The sequence below is a fragment of the Cydia pomonella genome, chromosome 6 (genome assembly GCF_033807575.1).
Source record: "Cydia pomonella isolate Wapato2018A chromosome 6, ilCydPomo1, whole genome shotgun sequence".
Taxonomy (NCBI): domain Eukaryota; kingdom Metazoa; phylum Arthropoda; class Insecta; order Lepidoptera; family Tortricidae; genus Cydia; species Cydia pomonella.
In genome coordinates this window covers 20492996-20515893 of record NC_084708.1, presented here as the reverse complement: position 1 = coordinate 20515893, position 22898 = coordinate 20492996, and the positions used below count along the sequence as shown (strand labels likewise).

The window sequence follows — 22898 nt, the reverse complement described above, 5'->3', positions numbered from 1 at the left end:
TGTTCGCTTCAAAAAAGAATCCGTGCATTTGGGCCGATTTTTTATTTTGTTGTAGTTTGTTTTCAGCAGAATTCGATATTTGGTGGATATAGAGTTCCCCATTCTTTACAACTGTTCCTCTGAGCTACGAAAATGTCTGGTAAATTAGAAGTCAACAACGGAAAGTTACACACATTTCTGGTCCTAAATTGGGATTTCGTATTTATAATCCGCCCAGAAAGGGGCTCTTCAAACTTAACAAACTTTTAAAATCAAAATTTGTAAAAAAAAGGAAATAAAAAATCAACCCATTTAGTGAAACAAAGTAAATAAAAACGTTTAGCGCAATGAAAGAATAAAATTAAGCGTGATATCTTTGAATAAGAGTATATCATACTACATAAATGCAGATTGCTGTATTTATCACTTAAACCTTATCTTGGCTTTGTAACACTCGTGATACATTGAACTTTAAAAATCTAGCAGGTTCACTATATTACCTAACAACATAATTCTGATAATAATATGTCGAGCTATCCTCCTTTAATACAGCAAAAAACAATGCACACAAGTGTCAAAGTAATTGATTAGTAATAATCAACATGGCGCCGCGTAAACAACAGGTTTTGGTTTTGTATTTATTTGAACTTTTGCACTTATTTTTTATATTAGTATATCTTTATCCATAATCTACATTTTGATGCATTTACTATCTGTTAGTGCATAAATATTTACATAACAGCCGTATTTAAAAGCATTAAATATATAGAATCTTTACATGAAACTGTTATGTATTATATTTGATACATTGCCAAAAACCCAGAAAAGTACATATCAAAATAAGGAACAATGCCACGAGCTAATTTAGGCTTAGATTTATGATTATATAAATATATAGGTATTAATTGTCTATGTAAAAATTTGCATAACTATTAATAGTGATAAAAAAAATTGCACACCTCACCGGAACCAGTAACAGTGCGGGTGCCGCGGCTAAAGGGGCCGAAAAGCTTAAAATACAAAAGTACAGGGGTCTCGGCCCCGAATACATTTTTATGCCATTTGGGGTCGAGACGCTTGGCCCGTGGGGTCCTAATGCTCTACAACTTTTTAAAGAACTATCTAAAAGGCTGGTCGACTTCACAGGTGACCGAAGAGCTGGCAGCTTTCTCGCACAACGTATTAGCATCGCTATACAGCGGGGAAATGCTGCCAGCATCCTCGGCACCATGCCAAAGGGGCCAAATTTTTTAGACATATTTTAATTTTATTTAGTATTAGTTTTTAGTTTTAATTTAGTTTTATTTAATAGATAAGTTAGTTTATTTTTATAATGCCCAATTAAATGTATTTTGTTCTTAAATAAATTTGAATGATATATTGTCAAGTTGTTATCAAAATAGGAATGAATGATTTTTTTTTATTTGTATGTTTTCAATATTATGTCATATTAGTCACTTATTATTTAGTTATTGAAATTTGATTTTTCTTAAGTAATACGTTTTTTAACTGTATATTCATACGCTGTAGCGTTATTGCTATGCCGTTGACCGTAGTGCGGGAAATTATATTTATGACAAAAAATGCTCCCTAAGAAAAAAAGAATGTTTATTTCACCATTTATTATGTGTTTAAGTACGTTTCTATTTGACACAACTTTTTGTTAACGAGTTTTTTGATTCTCCACGGGATCAAATTTTTCTACCATGTCAAGTATCCGTAAATATAATTTATATTAACAAGCGTAATAGTCATTTAAATTGCGTTTAATTAGCAATAAATGATGATTTCTGTGACATTCCATCTTTTATTTTTATTCAAATTGTCATTTTTCGTCTAGAAAGTAGGCATCTAGTTTGTCGAGGGATATAAATTGTATCAAACATGATACATATGATTTTCCGAAACTGGAAAACCCGATATTTTTTTCATTATTTTAATAGTAGTATATAGTGTGCTCGATAGGTGTCTAAAAAAAAGTTAATAAGTATTTAAGATATTTTGAGCCCTGCAAAGATAAGGGTTAAGTTTAGGTGAATGTAAGAAAGTTATGCTTTGGAATGTACACCTTACGAGGCTACAGTAAAATTAGTAACTAACCATTAATAAGTAAATTATTATTTTGTTTCTTTCGTTTTTGATACACTAGGCAGCAAACATGGTTTTTGCTACGCTGTGTTATTTTGTTATTAGCATTTTAAATTTTAATCACGTTTAAAGTCTTCCCCCCTTATTCATAAACGTCTACTAAAGTTGACAAGCCGCTAATAATCGTTTGTCTCTTTTCGACGTATTGGTAGAAAGGGACAAACGATTATTAGCGGCTTGTCAACTTTAGTAGACGTTTATGAATAAGGGGGTTAAACTGTAAATATATAATATACGCCACTAACCTATATATTAGTAATTACTGTCATGTAATTGATTTTAGAATTATATGGTACGTTTTTATATTAAGCACGTATCATTTTTGAGCCATGATTTTTAATTTAAACTTATCCAATTGATGCTTAACTAAATGCACTTAAATTTAACTCATAAGTTTCCTTTTTGTAATTGATTTTCCACTACGAGGAGTGCGACTTCGGCAGCATTCAGATTAAGATTAAGGTTAAGAGTAGTTTGTAATTTAACACTATTTTATAAGTTAAATATAACTAACAACTATGGTTCTATTTCCGAAATATAATTATTTTATTTATTTATTAGTATTGTATTACAACGCAATATCGCGCGCCGCATGATGAAAGATGAGCCATCGCATAGATAATCATCTTTGACCTCAATTGTTTTTACTAATTAGTTTTTATTTATTTATTTTTAAATTACTCGACTTTATTCCTAGCTATTTTATACTAAAATCAGATGATGTTACGATATGCATGGAAGCGATAAACAACATAAAATAAATGGAAGTTAGACATGTATTTGTGTTATTTTCTATCGAGCCAACTTTAAGAGAAAAGTATACCACATTTGTACTCCTCGATACAAAAAGATAAAATGATGTTTTATTCAACATGATTTTTATGTATGTTAATGACTGACAATACTTAAAAACTAGCTTTATAGGTTTTCCTTTTTTTAATTTACAATAAAAACAATTTTAAAATGAAACCTATAAACCTAGGATATATTGTGCTGAAGCGATCGACATCAAAATTTAAATGATTTGTTAGGATTTAGTCAGTGCAAACAGTTTTCTCCCGTAATGGAAATTTCAAAGGAAAAGTACCGTTATTTCATTACGATCGCAAAGCTATTATTCCCTCTTAAGATTTTGGCTGGAGTTTGCCCTTGAAAATATGTAAATAAGTTTCGGTGTGATTTTTTATGGCATTTGCCCTTGAGGTATTAGGGTAGTTAAATCCTATAAAATCGTCCGTAAACTGTTTACAGTCGCATTTGACTACCTATTCAAGAACTTGCATGCGATTTTCGTTCCATTACAGTATTTTTTCTAAAACTCATTGTACTATGTATCAAAGATGATTTGAAATAGAGGTGGGTTGTTAAAGAAAACTTTATAGCTACAGTAAATGTACTGCCATCTTTCGATACATGATTAAAATTTTAGAACGCCATTTGACATCGATCCTTATTCTTTCACTGACACGTGTTAAATTTGTTAAATATAAAAAAAGTGGCGTCATCTTACTGGGCATCGGGTAAAGTTTGTGACGCTATCGCTCGAAACGATGTCGCCATACCTTTGGGCTTTAATCTATTAGATGGCGCCACTTTTTTTCTATGTATATACGTATGTATTTATCTATATAAGTATGTGTTTATCGTCGCCTAATACCCATAGTACATGCTTTACGTGGTTTGGAGCTAGGTTGAACTGTGTAAGATGTCCCCTGTTATTTGTTGTTATTATTATTAATAGGTAATAAAATACATTTAAAGCAATTAAGAAATCTAATCTAATGTTGCTTGAATGATGGATTATTTAATTGGTTTCACTACTGATACCATCGCAATGTTTTTTTTTTTTCGAAACTTTCACCCATTATGAAAAACCGCTAAATTTAAGATAGATATGGAGAAAAGTTGCTGTAAGATATTTATAATTATTAATCTATTAGAGATAGACCCTGAGAAAGGTTTCCATTCTGAAATGTTTGACAACAATTTCTGCTATTCAAATAACTTATTTTCATTACTGTTTGATTAACGTTATTCATAGCTTCAAATCACGTATATTGCCTAACTGCCTATTGATTAGCTAGAGGCAACATGAGAACAAGCATTCATTAGGAAATAGGGCCGCAAAATGTAACAGGTCGCTCAGTTCCCTCCAATTCCGTATGGTTAACCGCATTACGGGTTATTTAACCAATTTATATTTTCACCGGTTCAGTTAATGATACTCGTACAAAAAGATGAAGTATTGTTTAGCCGAACAGCGTATTATGTCGATACAAATTATTTTGTGGGCCAATAATACAGACGTACACACATTTCTTACGACTTTTTAAAAAGGATTATTAAAAAAAATTAACCTTACTTTCAAAACTTTAAAAAAAAAAACTTTATCCTGTCTGTATATTCTAGAAGCTAGTAAATGTGTACACAAAACCCGACTTTATATATAAAAGCAAAATACCGCCACATGTGGGTATGGCATAAGTCATAAGGATAAAAACGCCATCCCAGTAACTTAGAAAGTCGTAGCCTTCACGTGAGGACTACAAGAATTTATCTTTACTTAACTTTCAAAAGAAATAACTAAAGAGCAATACACAACATTTGTTAACCCTTTTTTGGCAAATTTACAGCAAAATAAATAAAATCTTGAGTCCAAGCCTCTCTCTTGCGCCTAATAAGTAGAGCAAAATACAAAAGAAAAACAGTGTGTTAAATTATGTATCTTGTAAGATACATTGCCAAAAAAAAGGGTCAATAAGCTGAAAACCTATCTAACAGACAGTTTTTGTTATCTGTACTATTTTTCCAATGCAAATAAGGTTCATTAGTATAAGATTATAAAATAATAATATATAATATTTCTTATTTAGAACTCATAGGAATAGTTACGTTAGCACTAATTGTAAGATTTTACAGATAGTACATTTAAATTTAGGTAAATTTGCAATTCGCTTGTATTTAATTGTACATTGTAATAAAACTCCTTCTTTACTGCCATTTCTACAAATATGTCAACTTAGAAAAATAAAACGATTATAGGTACCTATTGTAAGACCTGCAGGTACCTGAATTAACATAAAAGTTTATATTCTATTCTAAAATAAAACTGCTACTTAAATACATCGTACAAAGATATAAACTAAACCAAAATAAAATAAATTAATCTATCTTTCCCTGCAGAAGAGAAGGAATAAGTTTTGAGTGCCCATTTAACTCAAATCACATCTGTAATACAGACATTAAATTGATTATCTAATAAGTTTTTGGTAAAAAAATCATTTTTACTACAAGCTTTTATAGCTGACTGTACTTTTCTTCCCACAGTCATCTAATACTCATCGAGACGATTCTAAAAACCCCAAGCATTATTAGGTTGCATTGTTATATCACAAAATTCCCATGGGCACCTCCTGTTTCCATCATAAGATCAGCTCGATGGGACCATAATATTGTATTGTCACCCAACTTAAATACGTGCAAAATTTCAGCTCAATCGGAAACCGAGAAGTAAGTCAAATTTAGCTTGCAAAATTTGACCCGTACAAACATACACCCGTACTTTTATATACATAGTTACATTGCAAGTTAAATAAAAGCTTGTAAAAATTTTAGAATAGTAGTTCATTAATCCAATCGTAAAAAATGAAATGAACCTCTGTTCACATCTGAACTATTAGCCCGAGAGCTGACTACGCTATTGAACTGTGAAAAAGAACCAATTTGTTCTTAAAACAGTTAGCTAGACGTCTAGCCGTTCTGCTGATTGAACATTTTGCACATTGCATTCTGAAAGGTTTTCCTTTAAAAGACATATTACTTATTAGGGTTGAGAAAATCGATTTCATTTAGGTGTAACTTATACGAGAAAAGCTCGTCACCTTATCAATGTTTTTATATACATAGGCTTTTTAGGGTTCCGTAGTCATCTAGGAACCCATATAGTGTCTGTTCTTCTGGTTGTCTGTCCGTCCGCGGCTTTGCTCCGTGATCGTTAGTGGTAGGAAGCTGCAATTTGGCATGGATACATAAATCAATCGTGGCACCAAAATGATTAAAAAAAAATTAAAATTTATTGTTTTAGGGTACTATTTTTTTTTGTTACATCCTGTGATGGTGGGGTGTTGTTGGATAGATCTTTCAAAATGAATACGGGACTTCAATATACATTTTTGGTAAAGAGAATATTTTTGCAAATATTCACTCGAAAGAAAAATAAATGTGTCCTCTAACTTTTGAACCATGGATCCAAAAAAAAACATGCAAGTAAAGTTTAGTAAATACTTTGAATGAAAACTATAGCGAACATGATCGGTTGAGCCATCTTTGAGCAAAAAGTCTTCCCTTCTTAATAAAAGGATACGAAGGTACTCCCATTTGCTTGCTATACACCAGGAGCGGGTAGCTACGAAACCCTACACTGGGCAGGGCCCGACATGCTATTGGCCGGTTTTTTATATATACTCTGATTTTTGAATGTTAGAACAGGAGGCCAATTTTGTTTATAAAAATGTTAGTTTTTATTTTGTAATTTTCAGTGGCATTATCGTGAGACACTTCATTCGGTTCTTATTCTGTTTGTCTGATTTAATTTCTTGTCTTTTAATTTTATTATTTATATAAGAATTCAAGTCTTGGAGACTCTTTATATCTCTAAGGATAAATTAATGGTTTATTTTTTGAATTATATTTTATCTCTGACACTTAAAGACTTTTATTTACATCTCTAAAGAATTTTAGTATTTGTTGGTTGTATTTTTTATCATAGAATTTTTTTGTGTAATTTGACATTTGGAGACTGTATACATCTAATATTTCTATACTATAACTATGTATCTTTAGGTATTTAAATAAAAGTAAACAAAGAATTTGTAAATTTTTGGGTAGTTATAACATTTATTGGTTAACCGACCAAATACAAAACCGCCGGATCTGTGACTGAACGACCTGACTTTAACCTACATTATTAGATCGTGTAATGTTTTCATCTACCCTCAACTGGCTTAAGGAGCCATTTCAGGGTAGATTTTGTTTACTTTTATTTAAATACCTAAAGATACAGAGTATAGACACTGTTTCTTTCTATACTAGATACTGTACTCTTAGATCATCAATAAAGTATCTATAAGTAATATTTCATTGATTTTTGTAATTTGAATAATACATTATGGTAAATCTCACGTACATCAATAATCGAGAACGAGATGCCTAATGACACGCACCAATCAGCTTGAGCGGTCGCCATGGTCGTATCATAGCAAGATTAAATCCTCAACGAATTGGTAAATCAGAATTATTCTCTCAAGATTGCGAATCTATGACGAAAATATCCCTGCTGTAAATTATTCCTTCTTAAATATAAAAAAAACATCGAGACATAATAATAAGGTTTATTTTTATACTAGTACTGTTGTATATTTCTGCCTCAACACAAGGTCGTAACAAAATTTGGATGTCTCGTGAATATAATGAATAATCTATCTCTTGCGCGTGACTTTGTTAGATAATATAACATATGATTTTGAATATAAACTTATGGTAATTTTCTGTTCAGTTAATGTAAGAATGTTATTTTAGTGAAAACTCATCCTGATGTACTTAATCACATATATGATTTTAGGTTTCACAGTTTATAGGTAGTGTAAAGCTCGGGTGTTACAAGGGTGCAACAGTTATAATCCTCTCCTCTTACCGTGCCTACCTTGCTCCCGAAGATGAAGCAGAGAAGCAGCGTGACGGTTAGCTGCGTGTGGCAGAAGAAGATGATGTACAGGAGATCGGGGTTGGCTGGAGACTGGAGAAACAGCCTGTGGAACAGATCTTTTGTTAATTTCACTTTCAAAACATGCTTGCATTGCCGAGTGCGGCGTAGCCGAAATAGGATAGTTAGGCCCTTCTCTCACGAGACTATTCAAATGCTACGCGACTGAGATGCAAACCATGATCGCCTACTGGTATGGTACTTGTTTCCGCACAGAGTGCTACGTCAATGAGACAATTTTTTATAACCTAAAAATCTAATTGCACAGCAGAAAAAGATAATTTGCCAGCAAAACAGCATTCTGGTGTGCGAATATATATTGTTGTGCTGTGCAATGTCAGATTTTTTGTTGGGCAGCTTATAATTATATAAACATGGATAATTTCCACCTCTTGAACAATATTAATATTAAAAGTTTGTTCCATCGCCATTTTGTAATGCAACTTATGCAACGCGTATACGACTCGAGTAACGTGCGACCAGCAAGACAGTCTCGTGCGACTGATATCAAACGCGTCGTCGACGGGTCTCGTCGTCATGTGCGAAACGAAATGAATATGTATGGCGGCTACTCACAAGCGACGCGTAGGATACGCGTACGAAACACAAATCGCTTGATAGTCGCTTCGTGAGAGAAGGGCCTTAAAGTCAATATCGGGAAGAGCATGTAAAAAATATTGTGAGGAATACCGTTGTAGACAGGGCTCGGAACCGGTTTTTAAAATACCGGTAAATAACGGTTTATTTCGGTTTTCCTCCAAACTTTTATAAAAACGCGAACGTTTTAAGAACTTGTGTAACCTAAATAAAACCGGTTTATTGAACGAGCGACGCAACGGCTGGTCAGCCTGGTGGTGTGTCACATAAACATGGACACCGACATAGGAAGAAAGTGGTTTTTATTGTTCTAAACCGGTTAATTTGACGGAACTTGCGTCTGCAAAGTTACGTGCATGGTGTACCTCGTGCAGAGCCCAGAGCAGCGACGCGCCGGCCGAAATTTGTATCGATTATTTTACTCGCAGGAGTAAAATTAATCATATGGATTTAAATTTTGTCCGCTGCGGTCACGCCGGGAGCGCGGCGGCCCCGCGTCGTCGACGATGGCATCAAAATTGGGCACTTGGCGTCTTCGATTTACGAGCAAAATGCGACCATTTCCGAGCATGTTTGAGAAAAATAAATAAATACCCTTGGATATCTTAGTTGATCTCTAACAACACCACGATTTGAGCTGACGAAAGGAATGTTCTCTCCGTTGCGTACGGCCGCCTTCAAAGCGAATCAAACTCAAAGGAAAACCAAGTAAATATTTAACGTGCCTACGTCGATAATATTAAAAGGCATGTTTTTGTGAAATTCTCAACTCATTTTCAGAGATTCTACGAAGTTATTATTTCCTGTCATAAAGTTTTTGACTATTTATAAAATTAGCGCTTTTTGATTTATGAAGATTGGGTACTTATATTAAATTTCGAATTGAGACCAACATGACCGTGTTTTTCTTTTGGTTTGTTAGGTCACATGACTTCTAAAAAAACTTGTCTACGCCACGCACTTGTCCTTGCTTAATTTAACTAAATAAGAGAAAATCTGATCTTTTAGCTTCATCCAAAACGAAGTTATACCGATGTCGAAAACAAGCACAACCAAGCGACCGGTGTCATGCTAACGTAAAGTCATTAGAGTACATGTTTATTAATTCATTTTAACTCCGATAAAGCTTTTAACAAATGTTAAATTTTAATTACCCCAACAAAATTAAGAAAACTTAGTCCTTAGTGGTCTGAGCCCTTCAATAAACCCCAGCGAGGTTAAGCGGCCGGGAGACCAATTTAATTTCCTAAATAGGATCCCTTAGGACCAACGAGATTGGTAAATAATTTCATCCTCCAGATATCTAGTCTAAATTGTAATTTTACTTTTATTACGGGATGGCCAATGAAGGAAATAATTATAGTTAATTTTTTAGGGTATTTTTACGCCTGATTTCTGCTTAACTCGTATAACATTTATAATATATAAATATTGATACTAGATTATTGATACTGTTTCTAGGATATTCAATAAAAGCGTCTACCTTATAAGGAAAAAATTAGATGTTTGCAGTAATACATGTTAAGATATAAGTATATAGGTATTTCAAGTACAATACGGTATATAAGATCAATGTTTAATGAATATATTTTTCAAACTATATAAAAATCTTTCTCCTCTTTGAACCATTTGAACGCCACGCCAACCTTGTCGCAATGCAAGAAGGCTGAACTGTTGTCGCGCTTGTCAGTTGATGTCTTTGGTCAAACGGTTAAAATCTATTAGAAAAGTAACCTGTCACAGGTTATGTTTCTAACTAAGACAATTTCTTGTTATAAAAACAGGGTCAACCGATTTACCTCACTTACCAATAGTTTTGAGGCTTCAGTGAAACAGATAACACAAACATATATAAACATAGGTAACATAATGCATGGTAACATACATAGACCGCTTATATCATTAGGGCTAATTTAGGCGGACCAAAACTCACATGTTTCATTACATTGCGGTATTGGATCGGTCGGTTGAATTGGACGTAACCTCAATAGACTGCCACGTAACTAAACTCGCATGCGAGTTCGCAAGCCATTTGAATGAATCCTTGCCTTCATGTAGTCGGGTAGATAATTCAAATATAATGGGACAGTTTTAATTAAACTTAGCTAAGTAAATAATGAGTTTGCAAACTATAAACTTTTAAAACAAACTTAATGTGTAATGTCTATCCAAATTTCAAAGTTTTCACACACGTATTTGAAAATAGCTTCACAAGTTTTTTTTTACTTAGACACATGTAACAAGTTGCGAGTAAACAAAATCGTACATGATTCCTTCAATACCTAATGAAAGTCTGCAATCCCAGAATATCCAATTCCGAGTACTTTTAATTAAAACTTCAAAAGTCTCTGTCTTCGTACGTTTATTTTTATTTTACGCGCAATCTTTTTAATACTTCGATATCCTTGTTGTTCTCAGAGACCTTTTATCTTTTGCACGTGACTTCCTTGTTATATAATAGAATTTGTACTTATATGATCTTTATGTGTAACTTATGTATTATTTACTATTAAAGCTTGTTAGCAAAGGGAAACATAGTGAGAAGTTACTTTGTGAATTGTACTCGTGCGAGGCGAACAGTATTTTTTTCTATACTGTAATTTTATATTAAATGGTGGGCATTTTAAGACTATGATTTTTTAAAATGAATTATGGACGAGTGTATATGAGAGCAAACCTTTTGCACCATATTCAATATTTTCTCGTAGTAATATGTACCTATTATCATCCTGTGTTAATAATATTGGGACATATTTCGACAAACACTACTTTCTAAAAAAGTAACTATATGAAAGATTTTCTTGCTTACTAAGTTTATTTGTAGAATGTGATTATTTTTAATCATCATTCAACCCACATTTTCGGAAATTTTGATGACGGGTACCATCACCAAGACGATCGTCAAAGTCGTATCAATACTAGTTCAAAACCATTAAAGTTCAAGTTGGTAAGTATGAGTCGCCGGGAGACACTTACATAGATATATTTAAGAAGACAGAGAGCAGGAACTCGTTGTAGATGGCCATGGAGATGAACCGACTTTCGTTGAATTCCGAAGGTGCTTTCCTGACCATGATGCACAATCTGATTCCCCACATAAGGAATATCACCTCCACTGTGGACAAAAATATGTAATGAATAAAAAAATATAGGACCCTGGGGGCCGGAGGCAGAGAAGAAGCTTTTTCAAAAGTTAAAATATCTGCATATGCGCTCCGCTGGTGAGCTCAGGTTTGGCTCGGCCATCGCTCAGGTCGCCAGGTAACCCAGACTACCAAGTGGCAGCGGCATAGGGGAAAGGACTATGCGTCAAAACGGGCCAAAAACCAACGGAGATGAGAATTAGGTCATTAGATAGGTATTTATTTATACGTGTACTTCATTTCGTTCTATGGGTCGGAATTTCGCTTGATGCCCATAGAACGAAATAAAGAGCATAGACATACCTATCCAATTACCTAACTCTCGTTTCTGTTGGTTTTTAGACCAAGCTCCATACAAAGTTACCCATGGTCCTTTGTTTTTAGTTTGTCTTATATTTGTTTACCTCTGTACATAATTGCTCATAAATTATTTCTAGAACCTTAATACCTATATATATCCTTATCCTACCTTCTCAATGGATTTCCGAAAGCCATAATAGGGATGTTGACAGTATTTCAAATAAATTATCCCACTATGAATGAAATAAAGCACCAGAACCTTAATAAAGGAAAACTTTATTTTTAGATACAATTTATATTTTGTAAATCGTATAGAACTAAAAAGAGTTGGTAACTTGACCCTGGTCATTTGCTAGTGTTTTATATGAATACGATAGTGGCAAATCGTTTTGACAGATTAAAAAAAGAAACTGATTTGACTGGTCATCAAAATCTCACTAATTTCTTTTAATCCTGCTCACAAACCCGTTAGTGAAAATCAGATGAAAATTGCATGTAGGTAAATCAGGACAGAAATAATTACAAGACGATAGATGTTATTTATGCAACTGCCACGAGAACAGTATTCGTTCTCATCCTTCCACTTTTACTTCATTGTTCCATAGTCTAGTCTGTGGAAACAATCGCAAAAGTGCGGTAAATAATATTATTCCTCCAAACAGATCACAGGCGTTACAAATTTGAAGCACTTAAATTGTAAAAATTTTAAAATTGTTCTTTAGTGTCACCTAGGCTAGCGAGAAATATGCACGTGCTAACGAGCCGAAAGTGAACGATACACATTTATATTCAACAACAAGTGAAACGAAGATAAATGGTATGTATGCCAAATTAATTGATATAAACAGATTTATGATAATGAAATAATTATGGAAGTATTTTCTGGGCTCTATATATATTAGAATAACCTCTATAGTTATAGAATATCATTGGTAAATAGGTTATTGTCAAACGGTGTGTAGGCAAATGTGATGGTATTGAAGTAGGTACATTCGTTTGTGCAAGTCTCTTGGCAACAATATTGCAAAGGTAGGGTAGGTGAAAATTCAATTTAGGAGCCGCCAATAAAACACGTCGTTTTCGTTATTTTATAACCTAAGCTTATTTTGGCGTGGCTTTAAAACTGAAACCTTAAAATTTTTCAATCGCGTTAGGTCATAAAAATATGTGCCAAGACTGCCAAGCAAGTAGTGAGTCATTAAATCGACAATGTATGTCAGTAGAAATTCACCAAGGCACGTTGTAAAACTATAAGTAACATTAGGTACACAGCAGGTGTTACTGTTATAATGAATTGGTATTTTTTTACAACTAGTTTAAAATCTAATAAAATACTTACTTACCTACTCCTCTGGCGCAGAGACCCAGTGTGTCTTAGCCTCCAACACGACTGCTTGCCACTGATCCCGGTCTTGTGCAGTTTCCCGCCAGTCTTCAATCTGGAGTTCGCGCAGATCCATGTCCACCACATCCGCCCATCGATACCTACGTCGACCGCCCGATCGGCTCCAACTAATAATATATTAACACTAATGTGGATTTATAACTCACGCGTTGTAAAAGAGTGGTCCCACCAATCCGTGTTGCACAAATACGCTTTCAAGTCTTCCTTCGTCCTGCCTACAATGACGGCAGGAGGCGCCACCAGCGTACGAATGGCGAGCAACACGCACGCTACCCCTACTATGATGCCGATGCGCCGCAGTAGATACATATCGGATATTTTGACCGCCTTTGCTGACCGTACTTGGAAGATCACAGATATTCTGAGAACAATAATAGTTTCAGTTAATAGTTTAAGGAGGAAAGAATATGATGTTTGAAATGAGTTTTAATGAACGATAACATAACACCAAATAACGAAAACGTATAAGTACCAGCAACAAGTGATAAACGTCAACATAATATAATTTAAAAAAGCTTTTATTGCCGACTGTAACTTTTGTTAACACACGCCAAACTCAATATATTGCGTTGTTTTAACACAAAGTTCCAACTGTCTCCTTTGGTCTCCATCGTCAAATTAATTTAATGTCATCATAATAATAAGTATATGGGGATTGGGATCGATCTATTATCACTGACAGGATTATTGTTGCCAATAAGCCTGATATCGTGTTGATAGATCGTTCGCAGTGCTGAGCCGTGCTCGTCGACGTCACTCTATGATGAGAATCTCGTGAAAGTCGAGAAGGACAAGTCCAGCAATTGCCTAGACTCCGCTCACGAGATAACCGCCATGTGGGATGTTGACTCGACAATCATTGTTCCGATAGTCGTCTCAGCGAACGGTGTCATAGGCCTCATAGCACAGTCTCGTCCGAACACCTAAAGAGACTCTCGCTGGGTGGCTGGATAAAGGGTCATCGGCACTTGTATTACGCCGGTTGCTCTCTCTGCGGCTCTAGGTTAGGTTTTTTTAATAATGTGTTTATATATTTGTGTATTGCTTTTATGTTTGACTTTAAAATTCATATTGTAAAAAACCTAAGCTAAGGCCCGAAGTGAATAAAGAAGAATATATCATAATAAGATAAGATAACACAAAAAAGATTTTAAAAATTTAACAACAACTTACATATGAATATTGCAAGTTAATTAAACGATAAAAGCGTGTAAAAATTGCATATTATGTATTTTTATGTCTTTAATTATCGATTTGACACTTTTTTAAATAAAAAGTCAACACCGCATACCTAATAATTTGAATCATCAGTGCCGTTTTACGTAGGGGATCGGCCTAGAACCTTTTACAATGAGAATTTTATAATAATAAAAAAACTACATAAAATAACTTTAATCCAGCAGCTGTGATTACCATTCTTTTTCCACTTGAATAGAAAAACAAAGAAATGAATTAACTTTAATCCAAAAAGTTTTTAAGAAACAAATCTCATTTCAAACTTACTCGATCAATTTCAACGAAAAAATATTCTGGATTCCCTTGGGTTTATTTATTTCGTAGGTCACTAGATAAGTTTTGCAATAGACAAATATGAAACAATGAGGTGGCCTATCACATATATTCTTTAAAACTATATTTCCATTGACAATGTATGGCGGAAAACATTTACTTTATTTTTAAAACTTATTAAAACATAGATTAAAACTTTGAAAACGTCGGCGTGGGCTAAGGGCGATTTACGCATATTTTATCTTATACCTTTAAACGAGCAATTCTTGTATATATATATATATTTCTGTGATCTCGGAAACGGCTCTAACGATTTCGCTGAAATTTGGTATATGGGGGTTTTTGGGGGTAGTCTTATGTTTGGGAAAACGCGTGTTTTCGAGTTTTCATGCGTTTTTCTTTCGACGCAGAATATGTTCGCTAATTTCGTGTCGCCGGCCACTGTCCGTCTGGTCCAGCGGGTTAAGACGCGGACTACTAAACGAGTGTTACGGGTTCGAATCTCGCCCGGTGACTAACTTTTGTTTTTTTTTTATATGTTCAAGCTTATATATAATATTTTAATTTTATTGTTTTAAACAAGTTTAATTTAGTAAAAAAATGTAGTTAAGATTATCACCTATACACCACCATATTACAATAAATAGTTATAACCGAGCAAAGCTCGGTCGCCCAGGTACTACAACATTTACATTTCATACGTTACGTTAACAAAGTTAAGATTTTTTAATAAGTAAATTTAAAAAGAAAGTAAATGTTTTCCAGCCAACCATTGTCGATAGTTTTAAAAAGTATATGTGATAGGCCACCTGTTTGTTTCATATTTGTCTATTGCAAAACTTATCTCGTGACCTATGTACTTAAATAAAAAGCCTAACATAATCTAAGTTTTAAAATAATGTTTGAAATATGTTCTTATATCTACTTAATCTTCAACGTATTTACATTATCAAGAATACAAATCTTTATTTTAGAATACCCCAGGGCTCCTTACCTCTGTCGAAATGAATCCTTGAACTATTTTTCGTATGTCAAAGCCTGCGTTCCCTAAGGATGCCCTTTGGTTGGCCTTTGGGATACCCTTTAGATTATGCAACGAAAAACCGTAAGAGATTGAAAGTATTAATAGTTTTCAAGGGGAATTCTCTTAGTGGAACAGACTCTCTGGAGATGCAATGGGGAAATTGAGTTTTCATTTGAGCTTTCTAGATTTAAATACTAATAACATGTTAGTATTTGTACCTATATATTGGCAACATTATCTTCTTTTATCTGTTCCAAAAGGAGTTTTTAATAAATTTCCGGCGGTTCATAGAGATGCTTACTTATTTCTCTATGACTGTGCTGCACGCAGCTCGTTTGACATATAGAACTTCATTTTAGTCAATCAAAACCTGTTTTGAATAGCGGGACCTTGGGCAGACATTAAAGCTACGGGCGGGGTATATTTCGGGTGGTTCAGATATGTATCAATCGATCAGATATGTAGACTGCTTTTTGAAGTTAAAAATAATTTCTGTATATATAAATCCCGTAGCTGGTTTAAAATACAACCAAACAGAATGCAAAATAAAACCAACAATGTCGTGCTTTAGTGAAAATGTAACAAAAGCTCTGACAATGTGAAAAGATCACCATCTGATTTTACGTCATCATCCTATTCTCCACTGCCTTTGGAATAGTAACTTTATTCCTCTAACATAAGATTGCTTTTGCTATGATGTAGCTGTGTTGTATGAGCTTTGACAGATTTAGTATTTATGGGGCCCCGTATTGAAAATTGTTTTGTGGTTTTCTATTTCATAGCATATTATTTCGTAGCCTTTTCGGACTTCTCATTATCAGTCGTAAAAATAATAGAAGATAAGGGTGCTTGTACACATGGTCATCAATTCATCATCCACATTAAATATTCTATATACGGGCTACGGGCGCTATGCGTTAAGAGGGAAGAATAGCTTTTCGAATCTAGCGAAATAACGGTATTTTTTCTATGAAATTCCATTTCGGGAGAAAACTGTTTTCCACTAACTAAATCTTAACAAATCACTTTGATTTTGATGTCGATTGCCTCAGCATAATAATTATATTCTAGATTCATAGGTTTCGCTTTTTTGAAAAACAATTTTATTTTGCAAATTAAAAGAAAGGAAAACCTATAAACCTAGTTTTTCATTGTGTCAATAACTTAGGCACTAAAAAGTCATAGAGAATGGAAAATATTTAGAAGTGGAAAAACGTTTTCACTTTTTTTTTACGGACGATCACTTGCTATACTTTCCTCTTAGAGGCAACAGGAGTGGTCATTTCTCCATACAAACGTACTCGACTGCCGCTAATGCACTTCAAATATTCGCAAAAAGGGCGTAATTTACTAGGCCGCAAAGAGAAGCATGATATTCAAAACTGACATCAATTAGCCTCAGAAGCAAAACAGTCCAACACTATAATTTAATTACCATTTATATCTCAAAATTTCATTACATTTGGTTATGTTTTGGAGGAGGAAACAGTCGAGTACGAAACATCATTTCTTGAGATTCTTACGCAGGATTTTTCACCTAACCTAGGGTTGTCCTTATCGCACTAGTTTAAGGAGCTGATTTCGTTAGCGAGACGGATATATTCACCTAAAATATGTAAATTTCAGCTCCCGTATCCTCTTAATGAAGAACGGTTGGGTGTAAAAGGGGCCTTAAAAAGTTTCTTTATATACATACAATTAATATTTTAAAATATTGGTTGAAAGTATGCGACCTGACCCCGACATAAGGTACAACAAAATCCCTGTAGCCAGTGTATCGCTAATATTGGATTCGGGCACCTAGAGCCGATTTTTGAATTTCGATCGCTCGATTTCGTGTTTGCCCTTTAATATTATCCCACTACTAGGTATTTAAATTCTACTTATAGAATTGAAAACGAGTGGTAAATAACACTATATTCCCAATTTCTATCGCTCGTATTTCAAAAATAGCATTTCGCCATTTTCCACAGATTCGCGAGTGGCGAAATCGAGTGCTCGAAATTCAAAAATCGCCCCCCTGGCAGCCCTGCTGCTCATCAATCAGATGGACCAGTCAAGAGGTCCTTAGTAAAATCTCTTGAAGATGCAAATTGTGTGAAATTTATAGAGCTACGGATTTAATAAATTGGAATTGGAATACGCGAGGAAAGTAAAACCAGGCGATGTGAAACTAGCGACGTCAAATGATATACATTTTTAATGATCACAATTTTCGGGTCTAACCAAAATCCGGGTCTAATATCTTACCTCCACGTTTTCAACATAAGTGCTCCATAAGTAAGACAGAAGCCAACTTCTCGGAGCCACACCCTTGCTGTGCACGTGAACACAGTCGGTCGCCCGTACATGACCAGGGTTGTGCAGTAGATGAGGAACGCTCCCAAAACTATGACTCTGAGTAGAGCTGGACTTGCAGCGCGGACAACCTGCACAAAGTGTTATGTGATACAGAAAAATATATTCAGTAAAACACGTAAAAACAGGTCAAGCGAGTGACGGACTTCAGACCATATTAATTATGTGCTGTCAAAACATTCTTCAAATTTAGGACAAGAGTTCAAATTGCACTTGGTCGGTTTTTTATTGACCGGGGTTGGAGCATTTAGATATGGTATGTACTTTTTATAAAGCTTACAGAAAAACTCAGTAATTACGAAGAAGAAATGGTTACCTACGTATACGGGGTTCATAATAAACTTGACGCTTGATATGAAAAAAGTTGCTACCTACCCTACTGTAAAGGCAATAAGTTAATCAGGTTTTGGCAGGTAGTCTACTGGGAGCATAACAAAAATGTTTCTTATTCATTTTACGCACGTATTTGAGCTAAATACGTATATACAAGACGGCTTGTGAAGTGTCCGTATTCAGATTAGGTATAATTAATGGCACATAGAAGATGACAAATCAGGCGTTGCGAAAGTGAAGGTTTGTACGCGTTCACTGAGTTCATTGCCAGCGTTCCAGCAGGCGTTCGAAGGCACGTTCATTTATCTAATTCAAATAAATATACAAAACGTTCTTACCCTGACATGTCCATATTTGATGGTAAAGTACACAATGAACGGCAGACAGGAGATGAAAAAGCAGGCAAGGGCCAAGATTGTAGTCCGCGCCACCCAGTTAAGGGCGGCTACGCACGGCGAGCCGTCAACACATGCCTCGCAGCCCTCGGCGCAGGGAAGGCATTCGAAAGCATGCTCGGTAGAGTAGAGACTTCGCTGGTTCTGTAAATAATAGTGGGTTGAAAGTTTTTTTAGATATATTTATTTGCTGAATTGATAAGGCAGTGAAAAGGAATATCAACCTAGGTAAATAATATAAGACATTCTTAGAGCATTTTTTTTTATGTAATACGCAGCAAACGAGCGGGCAAGCCGCCTGATGGGAAGCAGTCATCGCCGCAGCATAGAAATTTAACTCTCGAGTAAATACGAATTTACTGAATCATTTTTTTGTTGAGTGACTTTTCAAATGCCGGAGATATACACATTTTTATGACACTATCAGCAATATTTTTATCTCGGCGTCATAAACTGGCTGACAGATTGAAAAACAGCGTTCGTTTCCTTTGCTTTGTCATCAAAAAGAACTTTCGATGGTCGAGATTACTTCACTTCATATCTTTGAATAGCAAGCCAAAGCTTCTAAAGGTCACCTTAATAATCTATCTGCACTACGATTGGTTATCTGCGATATTGACTAGATCGTCAGTCTAGTTTACCAATCAGTTTATTTTATTAGGTTTGCTGTTTAATCTAGGATATTTGTTCTATAGTACATATATCTGACCAGATTAATGTTTGATTCATAAAGGAAAAGGGCTCTTACTTCCAATTTTTCTTGATACCTTCTTAGACTGTTTCTGTTTGTATATACTTACTCGGATACCTATATATCGTCCATACGGATTACAATTTAGATTCAAGGGATCACTCGCTTTAATTTTCTTTGTAAATATTTCTAGACATCAGTATCGTTAGGAGACTCTTAATCATGGCAAATGATTCGTGAAAATGACCTTAAATTTTTTCGATCAGCGAGCCAGGCTTGTAATGAAGATCGTTGTGGAAGATAGGGGGTTAATTGAGCGTTTAGGGATTGCGGATCCGATAAATTAGTATATTGTTGTTGTTTTTTTTACAAATGGCACAGTCAGCATCAATAGTAACGGATGAAACAACGCGCCAAAAGTATCTGATATTCCGGATAACTTTTCCAAATGTAGATAAATCTCTAAAATTCACGTTCAAAAGTATATCTTTTTGTTAAGCTGTTACAGACTAGTAGATACTTTTGAAACCTTGTTTGATCCGCTACTTTTGATGCTGACTGTACTCGCCTACCTTTTCTTAGTTAGGTAATTTGTAAGTGTAAGTAAAATAAAGACAATGCAATATTATGGTGCCATCGAGCTGATCTGATGATGGAGACAAGAGGTGGACATAGGAACTCTGTGATAAAACAAAGCAACCTAATTGTGTTTGGGGTTTTTTAAATTTGCTCGATGAGTATTAATTGCCTGTGGAAAGAAAAGTACAGTCAGCGATAAAAGCTTGTAGCAAAAATTAAATTTTTGCCATTAACTTATTATTACAAGCTTTTATTTACTTTCACCTGACCGTTGTCTGTTTGTAATCAAATCTTGCAAGTTAAATTTGACCCACTTCCCGGTTTCCGATGAAGCTGCAATTTTGCATACATATGTAAGTCGGGTGACAATGCAATATTATGGTACCATCGAGATGATCTGATGATGGAGACAGGAGTTGGCCATAGGAACTTAGTGATAAAACAACGTAACCTAATTGTGTTTGGGGTTTTTAGAATTGTCTCGATGAGTATTAGTTGCTTGTGGAAAAAAAAGTACAGTCAGCGATAAAAGCTTGTACCAAAAATGATTTTTTTGCCAAAAACTTATTTGTGCATGCTACCGGTGTTCATCAATTTATAAGACGTTATCACGTCAAAAATTCGTATTTATGTCCTCTTTTCAATATAAATATATATCTCGATATATTTCAAACATTAAATACGTGAATGTAACCATGTCATGGTAAGACAAGTGACAATCTTAGCGCGACGTACATACCGTGAGCTCTTTATAAGCAAACAGACGAAAATAAATAAACACGTGTTTCATTTGTTTTCGTTTTACGCAGCCCACATAACGGAGTGTGAACGTAGTTCTGATGTTTTTGTTTAATTTACGCTTAGTTGTTTTGTGGTTTGAACTTCGGGGTCTGCTCACGTATTATATATTTTGCCCTGAATTTCGTATCTCTAACTCGGTAGTCCAATAGAAAAGGATGGTAAAAATAAGTAATTGTTAATTGTAGTGTAAGTAGGTAATTTGGATCTGGCAGCATTAACTGACAAAATTCAAATCATACATTGTATTAGAGTCTGTTCGGAAAGAGAAGAGTCGTGGAATGTATGGGGGGTGTTTCTTATCATTCTTATGTCATCTTAGTAATATAAGCTTTACCTTTCAATTCCCTAAGCACACAACAGTTCAGCTACCATGTACTTTTGACGTACCGTTTGTATCCAAATTCAGCAAAGTATTATCGCATTGCGCATCTGAATATACTATGTGTTCTTAGTGAGATATATCCAAGGAAACATCTGTATCTATACATGTTTGTTCTATGGTTGTTTTTTGTATGATTCTTTCTGTGTTATCTCCGAAATATAAAATAAATACATTAATAAATAATACACACGACTCTTCTCCTTACGAACAGACTCTAATTTGAAAGTAGATTTACATATAATTGTTTTTTTTTTCGTTTATTCACATAACGTAGTCATATAATATGATGAAATAACGGGCGAGAGAGGAGTATGGAAGAAAAATATATGCTGCACCGGCCCCAAATGAATGGGATAAGGGTAAGCGAATGATGATGATGATGGATGGAACCTAAGAAGTATATTGAGACAAATTTAACTTAGAAATACAGTGAAAATATTAACCATACGTCATTAATTCGGTCCTACGTTGCGGACCCGAATTATTAAGCAACAAAAGTTATGAGATATGAGCTTTTTAAATTAACTGTTAACGCTTGTTGGCAGTTGCTGTGAATAGCTCGTGTTATGTAATGTCATGTCATGTTATGTCTCGTAAGGGCTCATTCCACAATGTGAGAAGTCGCATGCGAGTTTCATTACATTGCGATATTTGATCGGTTGGCCGAATTGGTTGTAACCTCAATAATAGTCCGCGATGTAACTAAAATCGCATGCGAGTTCGCATGCTGTCTGAATCAGCCCTAATGTTCAGACCATGCTCCTGCTCGGTAATTTTTCAAAAAGTAATTACGGGGTCGTGACTTAATACTCGTAAAACATCTTAATTATTGACTACACGGATAAATTCTATATCTGGTTTAATTTTTACCCGTATTTTCACACCGTATTATAGCCGTGTTGATCGGACTAAAAGTTTAATTAATTCATATACTCATTTATGTTGTCCTTGTATAATAACAAACAGAGACCTCCATTATCAACAGTAATTAAATCAAAGAGCTTAAGTAATTAAGCGCTAAAAGCGCCACTGAAATTTAATTTTTAATAGGCAACGTGGAATAAAATTCTGTACTATAATTTTAACGGCGTTGGATATTAAAAATATTATTCAATTAAATTTTATCCGACCACTTGAATCTTCAGTTAGAAAATTATTTATTAAGCCACCGGCAATAAAATTTGGAACAAATGAAACTCTCAAGTAATATAATATTTTAAATATTTAATATGATTATTATTGTCGTGGATGTGATAATCCATTATTCTTGTTTCCTAGAGCCATTCAACCGGAAATATAAGTACCTTTTTTCTAGTCTATTAAGCGAGTGCTCATTGCTCAACATGTTGAAAAGTTTTACGAGTTTATATTTGTTGATTAATAGTGTACTATTAATAGGGTAGCACGTAAAGATATTCTCAGATAGTCAACGGCTTCGACAGACGTTATCCTCATTTTCCTCCCTTGAATTGACATTATGGAAAATATAGTAC

General features: G+C 34.5%; 1 protein-coding gene across 1 annotated transcript in view; it reads right to left on the bottom strand.

The window, feature by feature from the left end:
* Window positions 1–22898, bottom strand: part of LOC133519253 (metabotropic glycine receptor) — a 158429-nt gene that overhangs the window by 4720 nt on the left and 130811 nt on the right. Inside the window, exons 6-10 of the mRNA XM_061853244.1 lie at window positions 18896–19096; window positions 18117–18295; window positions 13480–13694; window positions 11462–11600; window positions 7829–7934 (exon numbers count right to left, since the gene is read on the bottom strand). Of these exons, the coding sequence (XP_061709228.1) occupies window positions 7829–7934; window positions 11462–11600; window positions 13480–13694; window positions 18117–18295; window positions 18896–19096 (840 nt within the window). The remainder of the gene's footprint in view (window positions 1–7828; window positions 7935–11461; window positions 11601–13479; window positions 13695–18116; window positions 18296–18895; window positions 19097–22898) is intronic.